Raw genomic sequence first — 21,318 nt, 5'->3', positions numbered from 1 at the left:
GGGACCCCAATTCTGCACTCACACCAGCGGGACAGACTTATGGAATCCCACATTATTACCCGAAATACTGGTATTATATTCAGGAATCCCAAGTGATGGAGTTACTGACTGGTGAATGTAAGATTATTTTTTTAATAGATTTTTCAATGCAGATTTACACTTTATACATTTTTTATGTCCATGCTTTTTGCAGTGTTTTTGTGCTTGGATTTTGAAATCAGTTAATAAAAGTATAAAAGCAACTGCAGTGTTTGTTACCATGAAGACAAGTAAGTATCATTGCAAACTTGCAGGTGGGCAGTGGAGTCACAGAAACCAGTTTTAGGTGAAGGGTGGGTGATATAATGTGTCTGAATTTAGGACACAGGAAATATTTTATCATACACCAATGCTTATTTAAAAAGAGCCCAAACCTTTTCCTCTTGTATGTCAGCAGACAGCTTTGGTTTTCTGTTTCATCGTATTTTTTAAAGAATAATATTGAGAGTCTACCTGATTTTGAAGCACTGAACTGTTAATTGTCATGCTGTTAAAGCTTCAGATTAGTAAAGGACAGTGTCAGTCATTATTAGGCCTTGTATCTTTAGACTGTTACAAAACAGTAGAGGATGTTGAGTTTTTAAATACATAATGGAATTTCTAACTCATTCACTAAGTATTTACAATGGAAAATAAAACATCATGTGCACAGTAATTCTGCTTGATTCTCCCTTCTATATTTTCTGTACCTTTTAATTAATAAATGTGTTTCTCAGAGTTCTGCTGTCATCTTCTATATTTGTGTGAGGTATCTTGTTGAAGAATGTTGCACACAGTGGAAATTTCAAAAGCAGTTCTTTGTAGTTTTGTTCAGCTAATCTTTGCTGAATTAAATTGGGAGGAAAACTTCCATCACCATTTCACCCTCACCCTTCCCAAGTTATGTTTAAGAGGGATAGAGCAGTGGTCTTTGAACTTCTAAAGCTTGAAAGAGTTTTCTCTCCCCATAGAACAAGTTCAGTGAAATCATAATTATGCTAATGTGTGATGCTTTTGTGAAGTTTTCAGGGATTTATTTGGTATCTTTCGAAGTCATTGTGGATTCTGCCACTGACTTCAGCTGGGGCAGGAACTTGCATTGCATTTGTTTTTCTTTCTAGCTCCGATTGTTGTGACAGGTTATTTCTGCATTCTGAGGTACTAAAGAGAAATACTTAAAAAAGTATTTTTATATATATATATACACATACATATGCATAAAAACTTTGAATCTTATGAAATACTTTAACTATTGAGTAAAACACAGTGATCTGCCAGAATATTTTTGCTTAATATCTCAAAACAATTAAAGCCTGTTCTGTGTGGTTTATAATTATTTTCTTTTCCTTTCCTTTTTAATGAGGCTACTGTATGCAACCCAGGGAGCACAAAGTTTGTATTCATGCATGTGGGCTGTATGAGCAACCTGTCTAACTTTGCCTTCTTAGGCCCTCACTTAGGAAAGATTATGCAGGAGCTTTGCTTTGTGCATGAGTAGTCTGATTGTTTTCAGTGGAAGTAGCTGAGGTGGAGCTGAGTGCACAAACAAGTTTTACTTTTTTACTAAATGCAATTCAGAATTTCTCCACAAAGTGTCATTGGCATAAAGGAAAAACTGCATAGGAAGAAACCAGCAGCTTGTGTTTGTGGCATAAATCCTTCAAAAAGGGTAGCTGGATGTGAATTGGGGTAAGAGTGATGCTGCAACATACCTCACATACGGGGGTGGAAAACAGAGCATATAATTCCACCAATTTTTTAACAGCACTGTTCTTTTTGGTTTCTTGTATTTAAGTGCACAGTGTGCTTCCATCTCCACTGGGATACCCAGGTACTCATGTAATACAAACATATCTCTGCAGTTTGGGGTCCACTTTTCATTATAAAGAAAATATTTTTTTTCTTTTTTTAAGTTGCAAACCTTATTTGCACCAAACTTCGTTAAATGGACATAGTTAAACTTCAGGAATGAAAACCAATTTTGAGTATTGGCAGAAGTGTCAGGTTGTTGATGTTTTTGCATGTTAGCACATTTACTTTTGTTTTTACAGCTTTTCTTAGGATGGAGACTTAAATTAACAAGAATGTTGCTTAGTCATTATAAATTATGTCTACCTATAGGACCACTTCATTCATGCTCTGTGGTTGTGCTGTCAACAATTCTAAATGTAGAGTGGGCCTAAGGGTTGTGGTATTATGGGAATTGCTGCCTCTTGTGTGTCCATATATTGTGAGGATGTCTGGCACATTGAGCTTCAGAAGGAAATTTTTCATATAATTCACATTTTTTCATTGACCAAATAAATAAGTGGCTCAGGATTTGTCAGTTGGGAGGACTTCGGACTGGAATGGCAAAACTCAAAAATCGTTGCTTTCATTGAGACAACAGATTTCTCATGGTTTTCTTCTTCCCTCTGTCTTTCATCCTTGTTCATTGTGAAACCAAGTTATGTCATTTTTTTCCCTCCAAATTTTTTTTATCTGGATAATAGACTACTTTGGCGTGATTCACAGAAGTGTGTTTAAAAATGCCTTTTCTAAAAAATTTTTTTTTGAAGTTCAACTCTGCCAATCTTTTCCATAAAAACAGAGATTTGTGGGAGGAGCAAGAGGGAATTGGGGAGGAAGACCCTCATTGCCATTGATACAATGAAGTGAGAGAACATACTAAATGATCACTTTTTAAATTGTAAAATTGACCATGACAATGATACATCAGCTTTTTTTTTGTTTGTTTATTTAAGATTTAACCATAATTCAAACTACTTTTTTCCTTCTGGAGTGGCTAAAACTAAAGGAACTGGAGAATCTGTTCACTTGGAGGTTAATACACTGCCATTGAATAAATTACAAGATATATTTTTAAAGTTTGGTATTTTTTAGGGGTTTTTTTTGGTGCTCCTGTGTGCTTCAGCCCTGTAGAAGATTATCTCTGTTGTGCACACGGTTTTTGCTGTCTAGCAGTCTGTGTGCAGAATTTACATGTGTATTCACCTTTCTGGAGGTGCTCAGGGGGCTTTGCTTTCTTCTGGCATGCTGGCTCAGGCTCTCTGTCATTTTAAATTAGTGCCAGTATGAAAATGTGATGACTGAGAAAGGGGGAGGCAGATACAGGAGTAGCTTTAAGCCACTACCCTTGCTTCTTGCCCTGGACTATGACTTATGGTGGAGGCTGGAAAGAGTGTTTTAACTATTTTCTTTAAGGTTAAACCACCCACTAAGGTGTTTGAACAAATAGGAAAGTTGATGTCCTTAATATTGATTTCTGAATGAAAAGGATATATTTTGTCATTAAGACACTGGAGCAGAAAGGACCGTTCTTGATTTCTTTGCAGACTTTCAGTGGAGTGTTTGGCAATTCACTTAGAGCAAGATCCTCAACAAAAGATAGGTGCTGAAGAGAGTTCCAGTCAAAGTTGAAACATAAGCTGGATGACACTTTCCAGAGATTTAAAATTCTTGGAAGCTTACATTTTCATCAGAAAGTCTCCCTAAATACATGGATTTATTTGTGTTCAGATCTGTCTGAGCTTAAAACCTGAGTCTTGCTCATACCAAACCATTCTTCTGTGTGGCCTCTCTGTAGAATAGAACACAGTGGGTGCTGAACTGAGCTCTGCAGCTCTCTCCCTGTTAGCTGGAAGGAAATCCAGTACTCTAGAGATCAGAAATCAGGGTTTGGGATAGACAGGTTTGTTTATTCATACCCCCAAACTGGAAATCTTCAGTTGACAGTGGGCTCTGCTGGGTTTCCAGCATTCAGGTGCCCAGGTGCTCAGCACTGCCTCACCTCACCTGTTCTGGTGGATAGAGCTTACTGTATCTTTAGCTAAATTTTAAAATAGTAAACAGGGCTGGTTTTCAATGTTAGAAAGAGGACTTCAGGACGCTGTAGGATATCCAAGTTCATACCTTTCAGGCCTGTTAATTTTTATTAGAATTCCTTTTGATCCTTGTTGCTTTTTATCACCTTGTAGTTTTGTGCATTGCCCAGCATTTGTTTGGAACACAATTGGTTTTGTTTGTTGTTAATGGCCTTAGGGCCAAGAGACAAGATAAAAGCTTACTGCATGTTTAGAGTGTTTTTTAGTTTGGTTACTGTCATTTTCACTGACTGCTACCAAGGCCATCACTTCTATTAATTTATTGTTTGTGGGTTTCTAATGTTTCATCTCATTGGGTACGTTCAGGCTCAGTTGTACTCCCGAAGATCACGTTCGTCAGAACGAGGCTGATTTGATTTACTAGTCACTGCTCTGGCCTTTAAACTGAAGGTGAAGTGGATTCCACACTCACAAATAAGAAGATGGAGTAAGAGTGGTGTCCTTTTAAAAATGTCACAACTTGACTATTTCCACTGATAGCTGTTAATGGAAAAGCCAGCTAATTTCTCCTGTATAAGGAGAGACAGTTAATTAGAAATACTGACATTTATAGAGAAGAAAGAGGATACTCTGATTTGAGTGCATTACAGCCCAGCTGTAGAAACCTAAATAATTCACCAGTGGAGCACCAGTTTGTCTTTAGAAAGAAAGACTGTTCTTTTCATTCAATTACCTTGAAAAGACTCTTCACATCATAGTAATCATGTCACCATTTCCATCAGCCCATTCATATAGGTATTTGGGTTAGTAGGTCACTGAAACAGATTGAGAGGTGGGAGCTATAGGATCCTTTTCAAATGCCATGACAACCAATGCTAATGATAATACAGAAATTATTAATTATAGGTACTCTCAAAGGCTAGGAATGGGCTTTCATTGAAAGGTAATGTGAAAATTCCAAGTACTTGGCCATACATACATACAATGTGAAAATTACTTGTCCCATTGAAAATACCCTGTGGCCAATATTTCTTGGTAAACAAGGATCTTTTACAGTAAACACACAGAGTTCATATTTTTGTATGGAAGGAGCTGTGGGAGAAGATAAGAATTTGAGTCATTTGCTATGTCTTAAGGAACTTGCCATCTTGAGAATGTTGCATTGGAGCTGGAAAGCCTGAAAGGGTAGAGTTTTCCTCTTTATTTGGTTGGGCTGTTCTTATGGCTCAGTTACCATTGCAAGCCTTGTTTTCATACACTTCCATACTAGAAGTAAGAGGTAGTAGCTTATTAAGGAGCTACATAGCATATTTTTATAGGATTTCATACTTTTCTATTCAGTGAATAAGGTTGTGCCTATGTGGGGCAGCCATTAGATGAGTCCTTGCTTTTAACTACTGTAGGAACTAGAATAAAAAGCTTGGGGAAGTACCTAACATTTTACTTGCCCCTCATCATTTGGAGGAAGGAAATTACATGCTTACTGTCTGGATTGATACCTGCTAATTAAGCCCATTTTTAGAGTTGACTAGATAATGTGCAATTGTAAAAAGAAACTGCTCAAGGAGGAAATCAGAGCCCCAATGTATGCATTACATGTTGTTTGTTCTATCGAAATCTACTGGTCCTCTGTGTCTAACTGGTTAAGCAGGTCTTTGTTCCACAGTAGTAATTTTGCTTTCAAAAGATAATTCATTAAACCTGAAGTTCTTAAGAGACATTTTGAAACTAGAAGAGAGTACGTTAGCCCTTGGGTTGTTTCATACAGGTTTCATGTTTTACCTATTGCAGGAAACAGTTTGTGAAGACAAGAACACTGAAACTGAGTCACGTCTATTATTTTTTTTAAAGGTCAGGTTGTTTGTGTGAGCAAATATCAAAGGTGCCATATCAGCTCAGATCGAAGACCCAGCTGGCCTAATGTCTCATCTGCAGCAGTAGCTGGTCCTTAGCAAAGAGCTGAAAGGAACAGCATGTGAATGGATTTGCCTCATCCTAGTTTCTGGAAGTCAGCATTTTAAAAGCTTGATTATGGGGTTTGTTGTAAAACTTTGGAAATGAGCTGTCAGCTTGAGTTAGTCTTGTGTTTTTCAGAGACATCTGAGTAGTTTTGTGATACGTGAGTTTGCTCTATAGAAGTGTTCACTTTTCCTCACTATGTTGTATACATGTACATACTAAATCTATATACTTTATTGGAATTTCTATTTCTTATGGTACAGAAGTCAAATTCATTTGAATTGTAGAAAACCCCTTCTGGTTTGTACCTCAATAAAATTCACCAAAAACTTAGTACTGTGGGAGTGTGATGTTGATTTGATCATAAATGAAGGCTGATTGTAAGAAAAATCTGCTGTGAAAAATTTGTATTTAAGTTCCTTTAAAATTCTGGGGACTATCATCAGATCCTAGTGGTTTGTTCTTTATGTCTATACTGAGCTTTTAGGGTGAGAGTGTTTTCTGTAAAGAGCAGCTGTTGGATAGGATGGTCCCTGAATTCTTCTAGTGAATATGAGTGCATAGAATTCATGTAGCTTTTCTGATAGGCCCTTGCCTTCTTTGAATATTTCTCTACTGCCTTCTTCCTTTGATCCCACTGACTGCAGGTTTTCTTGTCCTGATGCTTTTAAAAGCTTATTTAATTTTTATGTCTTCAGAGAAATGTTTGGGTTTTTTTCCAGTGCTTGTTGACCTGCATTAATGGTATGACCTGTGCTTCATTGGGATTTGAGTGTTCTTCTCTTTCCCTGTTTTGGGTGCCTGTGCTGGTTTGGGCTGGAGTACAGTTACTTTTCTTCACAGTGGCTGCTATGGGGCTGTGTTTTGGATTTGTGCTGAACACAGTGTTGATACTACTGAGATGTTTTTGTTATTGTTGAACAGGGTTTACACAGAGCCAAGACCTTTTCTGCTTTTCCTACTGCCATGCTGGCAGGGAGGCTGGGGGTACCTGGCAGCCTGGGAGGGGACACAGCGGGACAGGTGACCCCAGCTGACCAAAGGGATGTTCCAGACCATATGGCATCATGCTCAGTGTTTAAAGAGGGGGAAAGGAGGAGGGGGAGGAGGATGTTTGGAGTGATGAGGTTTGTCTTGCCAAAACTGGTGCATGTGGTGGGGCCCTTTTTTCCTGGTGATGGCTGAGCACATGGGAAGCAGTGAATTAATTCCTTGGTTTGCTTTGCTTCTATGTGCTGCTTTTGCTTTCCCTGTTAAATTAACTAACTGTATGTAGTTGCAGTTTTCTACCTTTTACCCTTTTGATTCTCTCCCTGATCCCTCTGGTGGGCAAGTGAATGAGTGGCTGTGAGGGGCTTGGCTGCTGGTTGATGTTAAACCATGACAATGCCTTTTCCAGGTTGTGAAGGATGTGTCTGTTCTTTGTGGTCCTGTTCTTCACAGAAAACAAGAGTGTTTGTGGAATGTTGAGTAATAAATTTTTTGTATGGATCAGTACTCTTCCTTTGTGTGTTTATCTAGAAAGTGGCTTTTATTTATTCTTTAGTTGTTTTTAAAGTTCTGCTGCTTTTGAGACAATGAGGAGAAAGGAGATGGCTGCAAATGCCCAGTAAGAAAAAGTGTTTTTTTGACCCATGCAGTTCTTTTCTGTTTTCCATCAGTTTTTCTTCCTATGTGATAATGTATAAGGTACTGTAGGAGCAACATGGCCATGATTCAGGAAATCTTGGGGTTTTACCTTCACTGAGATACTTTAATAAAAGTATTAAACACAGAAACTTTGGCATAATCCTAACTAAAACATTTTTGTAGCTTGTTGGGTAAGGGCTGTCTTCAGTCCTCAGGAAAGACTAATGGGTCTGGTAGTCCAGAGTACTAATTAATGGTACTGACTTTCATTTTGGTTTGGTTTTTAATTCAGTTTCACCACTGCTCTTTGTATGTAGTGCATGTGGCTTAAATACTAGAGAGTTAGCATGGGGCTCGGGAGGCTTGAGTTCATGTCTTGGCTCGGCTCGCGGACTTCCCAGGGATGTGCCTTCGTGGTATTGTGGAAGCAGAGTGTTGAGAGTGTTCACAGTCTGCTGGAAACCATTTGAAAGTGGTTAGTGTGGTGCCGAGTTAGCTGGTTCTGCTGAGAAGTGGTTAGAGCTTCATGCTACCAGTTCAGACTTTGTCCCCTGCTTGCTTTGTTCGCAAGGCTTGCACTCATCTCAGGGCGTGGGCAAAGTTCACTCCTGTCTGCTTGGTAGCTGTAGGTTGAAATGTCTTCTGTGACCTTCAGAAATACATTTTTTGATTCTCCCTCCCCTTTCTTCTGTAGAAAGAGACTAATGCTTCTTTACTTCAGAGTTTTGCTTAAGGGGGTACTCAGATAGTAGAATGATGAAACTTGTAAATAGTGGGGTGTGGGAGTTGAAATGCATGGGGCAAATTTTATCCTGGCATATTTGCTTAAAACCCTTTCTTGGTTTCTGATACTGGTAAGTGTATTAGCTTGTTTTTGCTAAACAAACAGCTGGTGAATCTGCTTAATTTTTACCAGATGGTCTGCTGAGTTATGTAAAAACAGAGAAGCTTTCTTATCTCTTCATTTAGAACTTGCAGTAGGCGACCTTTCAGTCTGTGTCTCAGTGGATATGCCTGGATGTTGTTTTTAAGTGTTTGTCTGAAACAGAAAGAAGTAAAAGTTAATTTAATAACTGTGGATGACTCATAATAAGAACAGTCTTGATACATCAGTAGGGTTGCTGAAAGGTTAGAATGAGCAGGGATGCTACACAGGCACATCTGTGTAGCTGGTGTTGCAGTCTATGGAGGAGGTCCTGAGACAGGTGGGACTCTGGGATGAGAAGAGCTGAGGTACCAAAAAATCTCGTTTGTGAGTGTCTGAATATGCTGCATCTCTTGATAGCCCACAAGGGAGTTACACATAGATCCTAAATTTGGTATTAGGGTACTAAAACCTTTACTAGCTTGGCTGAGCATACTGGCTTAACTTCACCTGTTTGGGGGGAGCAAGTGTTGTGCTTTGTTTCAGTTGCTTTGAATTAATTGCCATTGCAACAGTGTATGTGTGAATTTAAAGAAAATTTTTTGACTTACTAATATGTCTTAGGTGTATTATTGTCCTGAATATTTCTGGGTTTGAGTGGACTTCTGGCAGATAGAATCTGTAGATGCCCTTGGTGCTTTATAGCCTTTTAATTATTATCTTTGGTTATTGAGCCATTCTCATAATAGATGGGAAAAGGAAGCAAGTTACTGTGTTTGACTCTAGAAGCAGAAAACTCAGGGCTGGGTTGTTTAAAAACCCTACATCCAGAAACCTGATTTATGTTAGGAATGCTTAGAAAGGGCATTAAGGACTCTTCTCAAAGAAGTTGTGGTCACATAGTGGGCTGCACTACTGTGCCAGGGGACGGAGGGAGGCCATTCTTTCACCTTGTACTGGTGATGCCACTACTGCCAGTAGTACTGAGTTCAGTATCAGTGCCTCCATTGACAAAGTAAAGCAAGTCCAGTGAAGGGTTACCTGGGAGAGGAGGAGGCTGGAACTTGTGTGAAAGGTGAGGTTAAGGGAGCTGTGTTTGTGTAGCCTGGAAGCAAAGGGTAAGGGAGGATCTAGTTGCTGTCTCAGCTATGCAGGGGGTGATAGGAGACAATACAGAATCAAATTTCTCTTGGAATTGCACAGTCAGAGTGAGAGGCAGTGGATATAGGTTACAACATGAGAAATTATAATTAAATACAAGGAAAAAAATGCCTAGTGAAGGTGGTAAAGCACTGGGACAAAGTACCTAGACAGGCTGTGAACTCGTCTTTGGGGATACACAGAATCTGGCAGGGAGTTGAAGTGTGTCTGTGAACTGATCTGTCTGATTGTAACTGAAGAGGTAAATAAAACAGCAAGGTAAATTTTGCTTATAGTGCAGGGGAAGTATGCAAGAAGATAAGTAATACCTTTTGCTATATTTCATAGGCAGAGAACAGCTCTGAGTGGTTTGTTGCTTTACTGACCTGGGAAGCTGAGCTGTCTGTCTGTCTGGTTTGTGGCCTGGACTCAGGAAGGGTTTTTCGTGCTTATAGCTTCTCTTATCTTTTGAGAGCAAGTTATTGATGGGATAGTGAAATGATTTTTAACAATATGTGTTCTTTGCCAGCATTTCTGATTTCTTTTTAAACCTCATATATCTTTATGGAATAGAGTTATCTCTAGTTGAGTTGCCTTATCTAGTGATAAAAATTCATTTGGTGCTTTCAAAAGTAAGCACTTCCCAGGGTGCTGTCTGCAGTGGCAGTGCGTGGGGGTATATTAAAACTGACTTCCTGGGCTTTTGTAGGAGACCTCAAAGAGTGAAAGCTTTTCTTCTCAGGTAACCTGACCTGTTGAATCTTTTGGTGCCTTAACGCAACTGCTTCTTTGGGCATTGTAGCTTTATGTAAATACTGAAGTGATGGACCGAGCTGCAGTTGCAACAAAGTGCTGATGACAGAAAGCTCTTTTTTCCTGTTTCATCTGGCACTGGAGAGTCTGTATTAGCTGTTTTGATGTCTGAGGACTAGGCAGCAGATTGAATCATGATAGCTTGATGTGATATATTAGCGAGAGGGGGAAAAGTCTGTAGTTTATATGTGGTGTGACTCTACACTGGAGATCAATTGTCTAAATTTGTTGTTCTTCTGGGTACCTGGAGCTGAGTCTTTGATTTTATCCTTTTGATTTTGTGGACTGAGCGTGGTACCTGTATTTGAATCTGCTCTGAATTGCTGCAGGACATTGACTGCAGAGTGCATGGAAAGGTTAGTTAGGCACAAAGCAAGATTTTTTTAAATCTGATTGTTAAAGGAGAGAGTGATGCACCTTGTAATTCACAGCCATCTATCTGCCTGATTTTAATGGGCCTGAACCTGTCGTGTGAAATGTTTTAGGCTTAGTTTGGGTTAGCTTAGAGATGGTCCCTTTTTGGAGAAAACAATGCTACTGTTGCTAGCCAAAGGAAATAGGGAGTTGTTCAACAGGAATGTTGAGGGAGACAGGCATCTTAAGTCCTCCATATCCAGCTACTGGCCAAGTGTGGCCTTATGGATACTTTTGACTGCTGCGTTTTGCATTGGCGAGAGGAGGAATGGTGCCACAGGTGAGGTGGAGTCTGCCTTGCTGCCAAATACCATTTGCTCGCAGCTTCTGTGCAGCAACTGGCACCCGCTGTCTGTCAGGGCGACAGGAGCCTGGCTCTGTGTTTGAGTCAGCAGCAGCTGCCTGGGGCTGCCCCAGCTCCTGCAGCAGGAACAGCCCAGCTCTCTGTGCTGGGGCAGCAGTTGGCCCTCCCAGCTCCGCTGTGGAACAACTGCCTGGATCCCTTCAGCAGGTGCAGGAGGAGCAGCTGCTGCCAGATGGGGCGGGCAGCTGCTTCCCTGGAATGTGGAGGTGGGCTAAAGCCTGTGCTGCTGAGCTGGGGGGTCACAGAGGGTCTCAAAGCCCAGATCCAGCTGTTACAGCTGCTGGGTCAGACCACCCTGCAAGGGAGTTAGAAGAGCAAGTCTGTCATCCTGCATTACAGCTTTCTGGAAGCAGCTCCTGGGTTTGTCTCAAATGCCTTGAAGTCTGTCTGCCCTCCAACTTTTCTCCTACTGAATTGTTTCCTCAGTGACAGCTTTGCTTCTTTTATGTAACACTGATTAACGTTACTGGGCCAGTTAACTTGGACCCCTAATGGTGAGCTGTGAAACTTTCCAAGAGTAGGGTCTCCATCACTTAGGTGATGTGAAGCTACCTGGAAAGAAACCTTGGGAAGCACTCAGAAGTTTTAATATGTACAAATCTGAATCTGCCTAGTGGAACTCCACCTGGCCTGGAAAAGCAGGATGCTAAGGAAGTTGTTTTAACATTCAATAATTTTGTCTTCAGAACCTGATTTTATGTATTCAGTACCAAAGAATAGTTTTCTCATCTTCATATTTGTTTTCCTCTTATGTGGTCAGGAAAAGCACAGAAGTGACTGCAGAGTCATTGGAGCTGTGAAGGATGAAAATGCTGTTCTAGATTTAGAGCAAATGCAGAGAGAAGGAACTTCTACCTTATCCTTTGTCCTCCAAAAAAAATTCTTTGGTTTCTTTCTGATGTGTAAAGGTTTACAAATTAGGGAGCCTTAAAGATTTTACCTTTTCTCTGGTGGTTTGTTTCTTTCAGTTTGATGACAATGAGGATGTGCTGGTTGTTGATTGAATCAAGAGTTAGTAGTATTCAAGTAGGTTTTTTTCTTTTAAAATAGTGAACACCTTTTATTAAGTATGTCTCTCATGAAAAGAAAGCTGAATAAAATATGTGACTCCAAAAAAAGGGTTGTCCTCAGCTTGTGTCACTTTACTTAATAACAAAGCCACGTTTTTGTCTCTGTAGGGCTCATCTACTTTGCTCTATTTAAAGGATTTTTTTCCTTCTGTCTGCACATTTTAGCTTTTCTTTTCCCTGTTAAATTCTTGTTTGTTTCTTGCTTTGATAGAATGAAAGACATAAACATTAGCAAAAAAATCTTTGTCTTGTAAATAATTAAACCCTGTCTTTCAATCTGCCTTCCTAGGGAAGGAGGGCATGTAGCTTTAAGATTCCAGGTGTCCCCTGGACATGTACCAATGAAATGATTCCAAATTTAATGAAAATATAACCAGGTAACATGGAAAGAAGTCCATTAGAAGAAGCTCTTGTAAATATTCCAGCCATAGGAAAGACTTAAGTCAGCCTTTGCAATTAGGGATGAGAGACAAACCCATGAGGAACCAGACTTGGTTAATTCTGTTGCTCCCAGAACCTGTTGGTTTCCTGTGTGCATTTCCCTAAAGAAAACAAAGGCAGAAGCAGGCCAGGCTGCTCTGGGACTGATTTGTCACTACAGAGTCTTTGGCATCATGTCACGCTTGCCAGTGAGGGACTGCCTGTCTTGTGTGCTGAAGTTCCTCGGGAAATCAAAGACATGCAAACCAAATGGTTTTCTTTAATTTATCTTGCGTGACATGATGCAGTTAAAAGGAAGCAACTTCAGTTTGTGGTTGGTGGGGATTTTTGGTCTTACTAATGGCATATGACTTGATACAGGGATTTATATTTTGTGTGCAGTGTCTGAACATTGACATACTGAATTAATAAGATTCTAAAGAATCTTATTTTGCTGCAACTGTGGCTTTAACAGGGTGTTGAGGAAGACCTTGGAATGTCTGTTTTGTGGGTACATTGATAAGTAGCACTGATTTTTCACTGTTGTAATTCAGAAATGTTTGTTTTCTGTTTTATTGACAACTAGCAAAAATAGTCCATCTGTAAAGTGAAATTTTAGTTTAAGAACCCCTCAAAATCAAACGTTAAAAGGGATTGTGGAAGTGGTGCCAAGGTTTTAACCAAAACTGCTTGTCTTAGGTGTTAAGAATTCTGATGATTTTTGTTTTCAGTCGGTGTTTATGCCTGTCTGTTCTTGTTACCCAGTGACTCTGCATTGCTAAAAGAACAAGGGTGGGCTTCTATTTGAGACTGTAAATCATCAAAAGGATGATTTAGGAAGTGAAATTAGTTGTTTAATTACTCTGCCTTCATTGTGATGAGTTAACTCCTTTCACTGTGTGCTCTGGCAGAAGGGTAAGCTAATTTCATTTAGTTTATCTCAAATAAAAGTGTGCTAAAGTGAGCTGAGTTGATTTGCAGTTAGTATGGGCTGAGAGTGGGCATGTGGACAGTTGCAGGTCAGCTGAGCTGCAGGGCTGATGTAAAGAGCAGGCACCTAAACCAGTATTTGAGCCCTGAATTCAAGATTCCATGTCCTCAACTTCATTTGCACAGCCCAGGGTTGAAAACAACCCATTGTTGGTCAAGTTCTTTTTGTAGGTTGGAACACAGTGTAGTTCTTCAAAAGGTCATGCAGAGTTTGCAGGGCTGAGAAATAGGAACTCTTGATTCCTGTAATGAGCAGATGAAGTGTATTCAATGTAAACAGAATCTCAGACTGTCACTTCTGCAAAACTTTTTCTCAAAGTAAGACTACTTTGCAGCAGAGGGGTCAACGTGAGTCGTAGTGTCAGGTTGATGGCAGTGTGAGCCCTCGTGGCATTTCAGAAATGACAAGCTCAAGCCTTGCACTCTTCAAGCTTGCCTGTCATAAATGTGTATAAATATATAAGCATTTGCAAGGTAATGTGTTGAGGTGTTGCCTCATTTTTAACTTCAGAAGTAACTGCAAAAAGTAATGGAAAAGGTAAAAAGGATGCTTTGGAAGACCAAAATGATTTTTTAGCAGTCCCAATGCAAAGTGAGTGAAATTCAGTATTAACCCAGCTGTGACCAGTGAAAGAAATTTTGTCCTGTTGCAGAGAGAATCATTCTGTTCAGAGAGCATTGTGTATTAGTGGAAACTGCTGCCTCCCCTCTGCAGACAAAATTCTCCATGATTTTAATCTTATGCTCCTTGTGGTCCTCTGAGCTGGTCCATTTTGTGTTGACATAATGCATGTTGTGCTCTATAAGTGTGGAATTTTTCAGTATTAAATTTGGAAAGAGAGAATTGCCTTTCTCTGTGATTTCTTCTTTTTATGTCTTCATTGTTGAAAACTTGGAGAAAAGTCAGAGCATGGGAAATATATGATCTGATGGGTTTTTGTCTTGGGAGGAAAAAAGGGTCTGTTTAGCCTCGTTCTTCTCTTATCCCATGAAGGGGAAACAAGGCTGTATGTCTTTGGAATCAAGAAAACTGATCTGTTTGCTGCTGCTATCTGGCTCTCTGTTATTACTGTTAAAAGGTTTGATTTTTTTTTGAAAATCAGTTTTATATAAATGTTTTATATAACTGTGTGGTAAAGCAGAAGGAGCATTATCATGTTTCAGATCTTGTAAAACTCCGAGCTCCTCTTGTGTTCTTGAATACAAAGCATAGCTTTGGTTGGGATGAAAGATAAATTCCATAAAGAAACTTAACTGTTTCATTTTTCTCCTCTGGTGAAATATATCTGATATCCTTCAATGTGAATGGTAGCAAATATGTGGCAGAATGAATAGCAATGCTCTGCCTGCTGAATAGTTGAAAAGGTGTGGGTATCAAAAAAAGGCAGCAGGATGCTACATCACAGTTTTTGCTGAGTAGAGATGCTCTTGTATTAGCAGTACCTAAAAAATGGTGTTGTATTAGATTTCTTGAACTAGGTAAAGCCAGAGTATAGGGTTAGACCAACATGCAAGCCTTTTGTTTGAAATTAAAACCTTGGAAATACTTCATTATATAGTCTTAATTTTAAATAGTTTCACAAGGGGTGCTCATTTGTACATGCAGTAGTAGGTTGGTCACTTTGATCATCAAAAAAATTTGTAATTGCCATGATCTTTCCCTCTTGCACTGCACTCAGTATCACCCAGACTGAGTAGGGGTATAAAATAATGGTAGAGGCAGCAGAGTTTATATAATGTGTTTCTGGCTCTAGACAAAGTATTGCAGGTACTTCAAACACCATTTTAAGTATTAAGGTTTTTTTGTGCTCCCTTTTAAAGCAGTGTGAGTGCTTCATGATTTTGAACATGGAATTCTCAAAACACCTTTATGGGACAGCACTCTTGTCTTAATTTTGTGAATAACTACTTTGTGTTGCTTCCCTGCGTGGTTTGCTCAAGGTTAGACAAGAATCCTCTGGTAGAACAAATGTTTGATGTTTACAACTTGAAATCTGATTTCTAGATTATCCTCTCCTAACAAATGAAAGACCTATACCTTTCCTGTCATCCTGCTGAAATGAATTAAATTGTAAGTAGTAACACTCTGATTTTGATCAATGCTTTTAATTCTGTTTACTGCTTCTTTTTATTCTTAGGCCTGTACTGGTATTGAAAATATTGATGAAGCTATAACATTGCTTGAACAAAATAACTGGGATTTAGTGGTAAGTATTCTAAGAAAGTGACTTCATAGATCAACCCCACACAACAGTGACATGCCATTTGCTGAGGCAGCTGGTGGTTTTATTTCAATTTTGGGTATGTCTCTTATGGCTGGGGCAAGCAGCTTGTTTTGTGCAGGCTGTTTCTGGTCTGTTGAAGCCTCGTGGGCAAGTAAACATGATATACTGAGTTGTACACTCTGCTCTCTACACCCTGGTCTGCTCTGCTTGTCTTCGGGCTTTTTTGATTTCTTCCTTGTCCTCTAAATCCATGTTTCATATTGTGTTTAGTTGCCTTTTGCCATCAATTTGTAACAAGTATTATTAAGGGTAGCATTCTCCCAGACACTCAGCAATAGGACAAGGGGGCACGATGGGCTCAAGCTCTGCCAGGGGAAATTGAAGTTGGAGATCAGAAAAAAATTCTTTGCAGAGAGAGTGCTCAGGCATTGGAATGGGCTGCCCAGAGAGGGGGTGGATTCCCCATCCCTGGAGGTTTTTAAACTGAGATTGGCCGTGGCACTGAGTGCCATGATCTGGTAAAGGGACTGGAGTTGGACCAAGGGTTGGACTTGATGGTCTCGGAGGTCTTTTCCAACCCAATCGATTCTGTGATTCTTTAGAAGACTTCTTGTGTATATACACATGGGTTATTGAGGATTTTGGTGCCTGTGTAAGAAATGGAAGGTGAAACAACTTCTTCAATTTTTCATATGCTATTAGTTTAAAAATAAGATAGTTACTCTTCTGTTGTTAGTGATTATTCAGAATTCAGTTAGATTATTAAAACCATAACTTATTCAGATTTGGTCCTATCCAGACACCATTAAACACAAACAAAAAACCCAGCAAACACTCATCCTACAAAAAAGCTGTCATCTCTTTTGTAACAAGGTTCAATGTGCAGAAAAATAGGAGGGAACCAATAAACCCAAGCAAAATAGACTAGATATTTTAAGACTCTGCATAGGATTAGTAAATAAAGAAACTATTAATCAATTTTCTTAAGGTTGAGAAGTGTAATACAGAACAAAATTTAGAAGCAAGTGATATTCCTTCAAACTGTAAGACCTTTGATTTCCTCCTTTTTATTGCTGTCTCTTTGTTTTTTTTCTTTCTCAAATGAATGACCAGTCCAAATTACCAGAAAATTATCATAAAAATTATTAGATTTTCCCAAATTGGCTATGGAGACAGTTTCAGCTGTCTGCCACGTTGCATTCCCAGCGTGATGTTTAGGGTGTTCTCTAATGCTTTCATAATTTCAAACTAAGTATCACAGAGGTTAGGGTGGGGTTTTAAATTGAGTTTATTAGAATGAATATTGTGTTTCTTTTAAGGCAAATTGATTGACGTCACATATAATGTTGTAACTTCTTGTAAAAAACCAGCACATACTCCCAGCACTTGGACTTCTGTGTTAAAATGAATACAGAGTCTTCATTTTGCAACATGTCACGGTATAAGCAGGAGTTCAGCAGTGGCTTCAAACAGAAAAAACCAACTGTGTGTTGACAGAGTGGTAGTTACAACTCTTTATGTCATAGTATTTTGTTTTGAAAATTAAAGTGTTTATTGGGAGGCAAGGAATAGCCTTATGCATCGTGTTCAGATTGTGAAGTTCCCAATACAATACATTAAATGAGTTGGATGTGGTTTGGGGAGGTGTGTAAATCATCTGCTTTGCATTGAAAGCTCACAGAGTTTTTCACAGCTGATGAGAGAACTGCAGTGAAAAATGGTCTCTTCTGAGACTCCAGAATGAGCAGAGAGTGAAATATCTAAAGCTATGGAAATATTTTTATATACTGAGTTGTATTAGTGATTACTAAATGATCTAGAAATGGAATATAGTGGGAAATGAAGTAATGACCCAAAAGTGCAAGCTTAAAAAAGGCATAAGGAAAATGAGAAAGGATGGAAGAGGTACTCAAGGAAAGTACATAAACCTGGAAACTAAACAGAAGATGAATGAGAAGAGTGTCTATGAAAAGGAAATGGTAAGTTGTGAAAGAAAAAAAGTAATATTGGGAAGAGTATAAGTGAAGAACATGCCCTGAGGGTCTGTCAGTCGTAGGACACTGACTCCTTTTTATTAAAAGCAGCCTTCTTAAAAAGGGAATAAAAACCAAATCATGCTAATCCAGCAGTGACGTAGAAGCAGAAGAGTGAAGAAAGAGAAGATAAAAGAAATGTGATTGTAAAAAGAAAAGTTGCTGCTAGCTTAAGAGAATCAAACATCTCTGTCAGGCAAGGGATTCAGAAGTACCTGAGGAAAGGCTCATGACTTATAAGAAATGTAGCATTTTTTATCTTGGAATTACAATGTGTGATCCATGTGTGGTGGGATTTTTTTTGTATATGTGTTGTGGTTTTTATACCTTTGATTCAGTAGACAAGCACAGATTCAGTGCCAAGAAGCTGGGGAGGAGAGAAGGCTTTGTTTTAATTCATGAAAAGGTCTTGGAGTGTTTTAGCTGAGCTGGAAAATGAAAAAAATCCTTTTTTTTTGGCACTAATATGTAACTCAACTCAGAACAAAACTTTTTTTGGATTTGTAAGGAAGACAAAACTTGCAGGACTTGGTTCACCGATCCTAAAGAGAGTAGTGAAGTGGTGATGATTTGAGTAAGGGCTTCATCATCCTTTGGCTCCCAGAAGGTAAAGGGGAAGAATATCATCGCTGTCATCTCTAATTTTACTTTGATTTGTGCATCTGAGTCAATGGCTTTTAAACGTGGATTCCTTTGCTTCCATGGTGTTGGAATTAAAATGAGAGCTCAGTATTTGACCAGGAAATCTTCAGTCAAGCACCCAGGGTAGTATGAACTAGCAAGCTGAGCAAGTCCAGTTAGGATGTCATCAACCAAAGTTCAGGGGCACCCCTGCAGCAATAGGAGGGAAAACCAAACCCATAAGTTAAGGAAGTCCTTGTCTCAATCAGATTGCTTACCTGCTTTTCATTCAGGCTGTCTGTATCTCAATTCCATTTTCCTGTTCGGGGAAAAAAGCCATGTACTATCAGAGGCTGTGCAAGGGACTCAGGTGGAAGATTCCCTGGGGCGCCTGTTGATTCTTGAACTCTCTGACACTCAGCTCAAGGGCGTTGTTTCTCTGGGACTTCAGTCAAAACAACCAAGAGCCAGTAGTCCTGGTCAGCTGGAAAGCAGAAGGATCCCAAACAGAAATAGGGAAGTATGTACTAACATGGGCTGACAGAGAAGTACATCAGAATGCACAGAGACAGCAGAGGTTATAAAGTTCACAAAACAAGTTTGTTATGTTGTGTACAAGTATTCTGTGTTTGTTTGAGCTTTGCTAAGGATTACTTTGTTTGCACTGAAGCAATATTCCTTCTGCTTATTTTATCCATATGCTTTTTTTTCCTGGTCTTGCTAAATTTTAGTATTAAGGGTTAAAGTGTCACCAGTGTCTTTACTCTTACCTAAGTGAGTGTTACTGTGAGAAATGCTGACATTTTACTAATAAAATTTAGAGGGGACAAAGTCGTCAAAGCAAAACTAAACTTTTCTTTGACAAATTCAGCTGAATCGGGTGTGTCCCTCTGGCCTCGGAGACAGACCCAGAACAAAAAGAAACACAACTTTTTATCCCCTTTCCCGACCGAAAGGTCCCTGTTTCTAACATTACTGTGTTTTGTGTCTTTTGGACATTTCATTTTACTCTTTAAGCAAAGCCAAACCTGGGTTATGCATGAGGAACTCCTTTCTTGGTTTTCTTTTCTACTATCCACTTTTGGTTCTTTTATTAACAATTAATCAGAATTCCATTTTCTTTCCAGTTTAGAATTGAACCATCAGTTTCCTCTTTTTGAACTTAAAAAGATTACTCACCCCCAATCAGAAGTCTTCATCTCTATTCCTCTATATGGAATCCTCTAAGGCAATATAAACTGCCAATTATTTATCTTCAACTTAGTACTAAATAATTTGACATTTAAATGTCTCGTATTTGTTTTATAATGTTCAAATCATGTTTGTAGCTGTTTGAAGCAGTATAGGAAACTGCATTTCATAAATGTTTGGTTGCTTGGCTTTGTTCAAGTGCTTAAAATCAAATAGACCATGAGAGTGCTGCAGAGGAATTCATGTGCAGTAACAGTATACAAATTACTTGGTGAGATCATGAAGTCTAATTTTGCCAATAATTAGTTCCCCCTTGTTGCATGTGACTTGGCCTTTGTGGTGGTCTCCTGCATCTAGAGCAGCTCAGGGGTTTGCTGTGTTGGGGCACTGCAGCCCAATTACAGGGCTTATTATAGGCTGGGTGACAAAATGTTTCAGATGTTCTGTGAGATACAGAGGATCAACAGAGATAATGTAATTCATCTTTATGAAACTGAACTGCTAGAAATGTCTCCAACTCTCTTAAGCCTCACAGGGTTGCTGATATGTTATTTCCTGAGCGTCATTTCTTTCAGCTCTATTAATTTGCAGTAATTTTTAACATCCGAGAAAGCAGAAGTTGGGAATTTCTGGCCGTTGTAAAGTCTGATGGCTTCAGAGCTTGCCCATTTAAACTCTGACCTTCTGTTTTAGCATGTGATGCTATAAATATGTCTTAAACTTTGTGTAAAAACAATAAAATAAAAGTGTGGAAATCCCAACTGTGTCTGTTGAAATGATGATGCTACATAGTTAAAGGAAATGACTCATTAGTGCAAGAATCTATAATCTGCTGGACCTTATGCAGTGTGGACCTTCATGTGTGTGAGGTTATTGCAGAGGTGATAGCTCTGTGCTCTCCTGAATCCAGTGCTGGGATCTGTGCATGAGACTTGGTCTGCTCTGCCTTTCACAGATTTAATGAAAACTCAGGTCCTTCAAATGTCACATTACTTTGTATTCTGTGCTGGTAATCAGAATAGGATTTTTGAATGAAAACAAGGATTCACCACACTTAATTTTCTACTTTTTCCAATGTGACCATTTCTGTTGTTACTTCTGATCACTGGTTTAAAATTATTTTTATTTCATGTCTTTTCCAATAGATATTGTACCTTTAATGTTGCTTTGAGAAGAAAATAAATTTCATCTAAATAGCAATAGAGGGGATGTTTGTTATCCCATATTCACTTCACTTGTAAATGTGTGTATAATGATGATATGTATAAAAAATCTGGTTTTTATTTTCAAAATGACCTTTGTGCCTTCCTGCTATACTTGGCTTGGTTATTCTGTATTCTGGTGGGAGATCAAAGCATGGTATAACTTCAGTGAAACCACCAGCTCAGTGCACCTGGAGATGTGATGACTTGCAGTTCCTGTCATGCTCAGGTTCCAAGAATCAGCTGACAAAAAGTGATTCTGTACTTTTGATTTTTCTTAATAAAGCTTTAACTTTCAACTATACTTTTTAGTTTTGAATGAATAACTTACACAGTATATGAGAGTTTTTCACACCTTGGTTGGAAACCTCTTGAAAAATAGTTGCTGTTTTCAGATACCTTTTTTTTTACTGTATGTACCAATTTTGTATATTTATATTTACTCCTTTACTTCTATGTAATGTCTTTTGGAAAAAAAAAGTCAAAAATAACAAAAAAATTGAACTGAGAAAAATGAAGTAGGACTTGGCAATCTTTCTT

General features: G+C 38.9%; 1 protein-coding gene across 1 annotated transcript in view; it reads left to right on the top strand.

Moving 5' to 3' along the window:
* FAF1 (Fas associated factor 1) overlaps positions 1 to 21,318 on the top strand; it is a 155,094-nt gene that overhangs the window by 1,694 nt on the left and 132,082 nt on the right. The window contains exon 2 of the mRNA XM_071565184.1: positions 15,645 to 15,713. Coding sequence (XP_071421285.1) covers positions 15,645 to 15,713 — 69 coding nt within the window. The remainder of the gene's footprint in view (positions 1 to 15,644; positions 15,714 to 21,318) is intronic.

The sequence above is a fragment of the Pithys albifrons genome, chromosome 10 (genome assembly GCF_047495875.1).
Source record: "Pithys albifrons albifrons isolate INPA30051 chromosome 10, PitAlb_v1, whole genome shotgun sequence".
Lineage (NCBI taxonomy): Eukaryota > Metazoa > Chordata > Aves > Passeriformes > Thamnophilidae > Pithys > Pithys albifrons.
The sequence above is the reverse complement of the archived record's forward strand: the minus strand, read 5'-3'. Positions and strand labels throughout refer to the sequence as shown.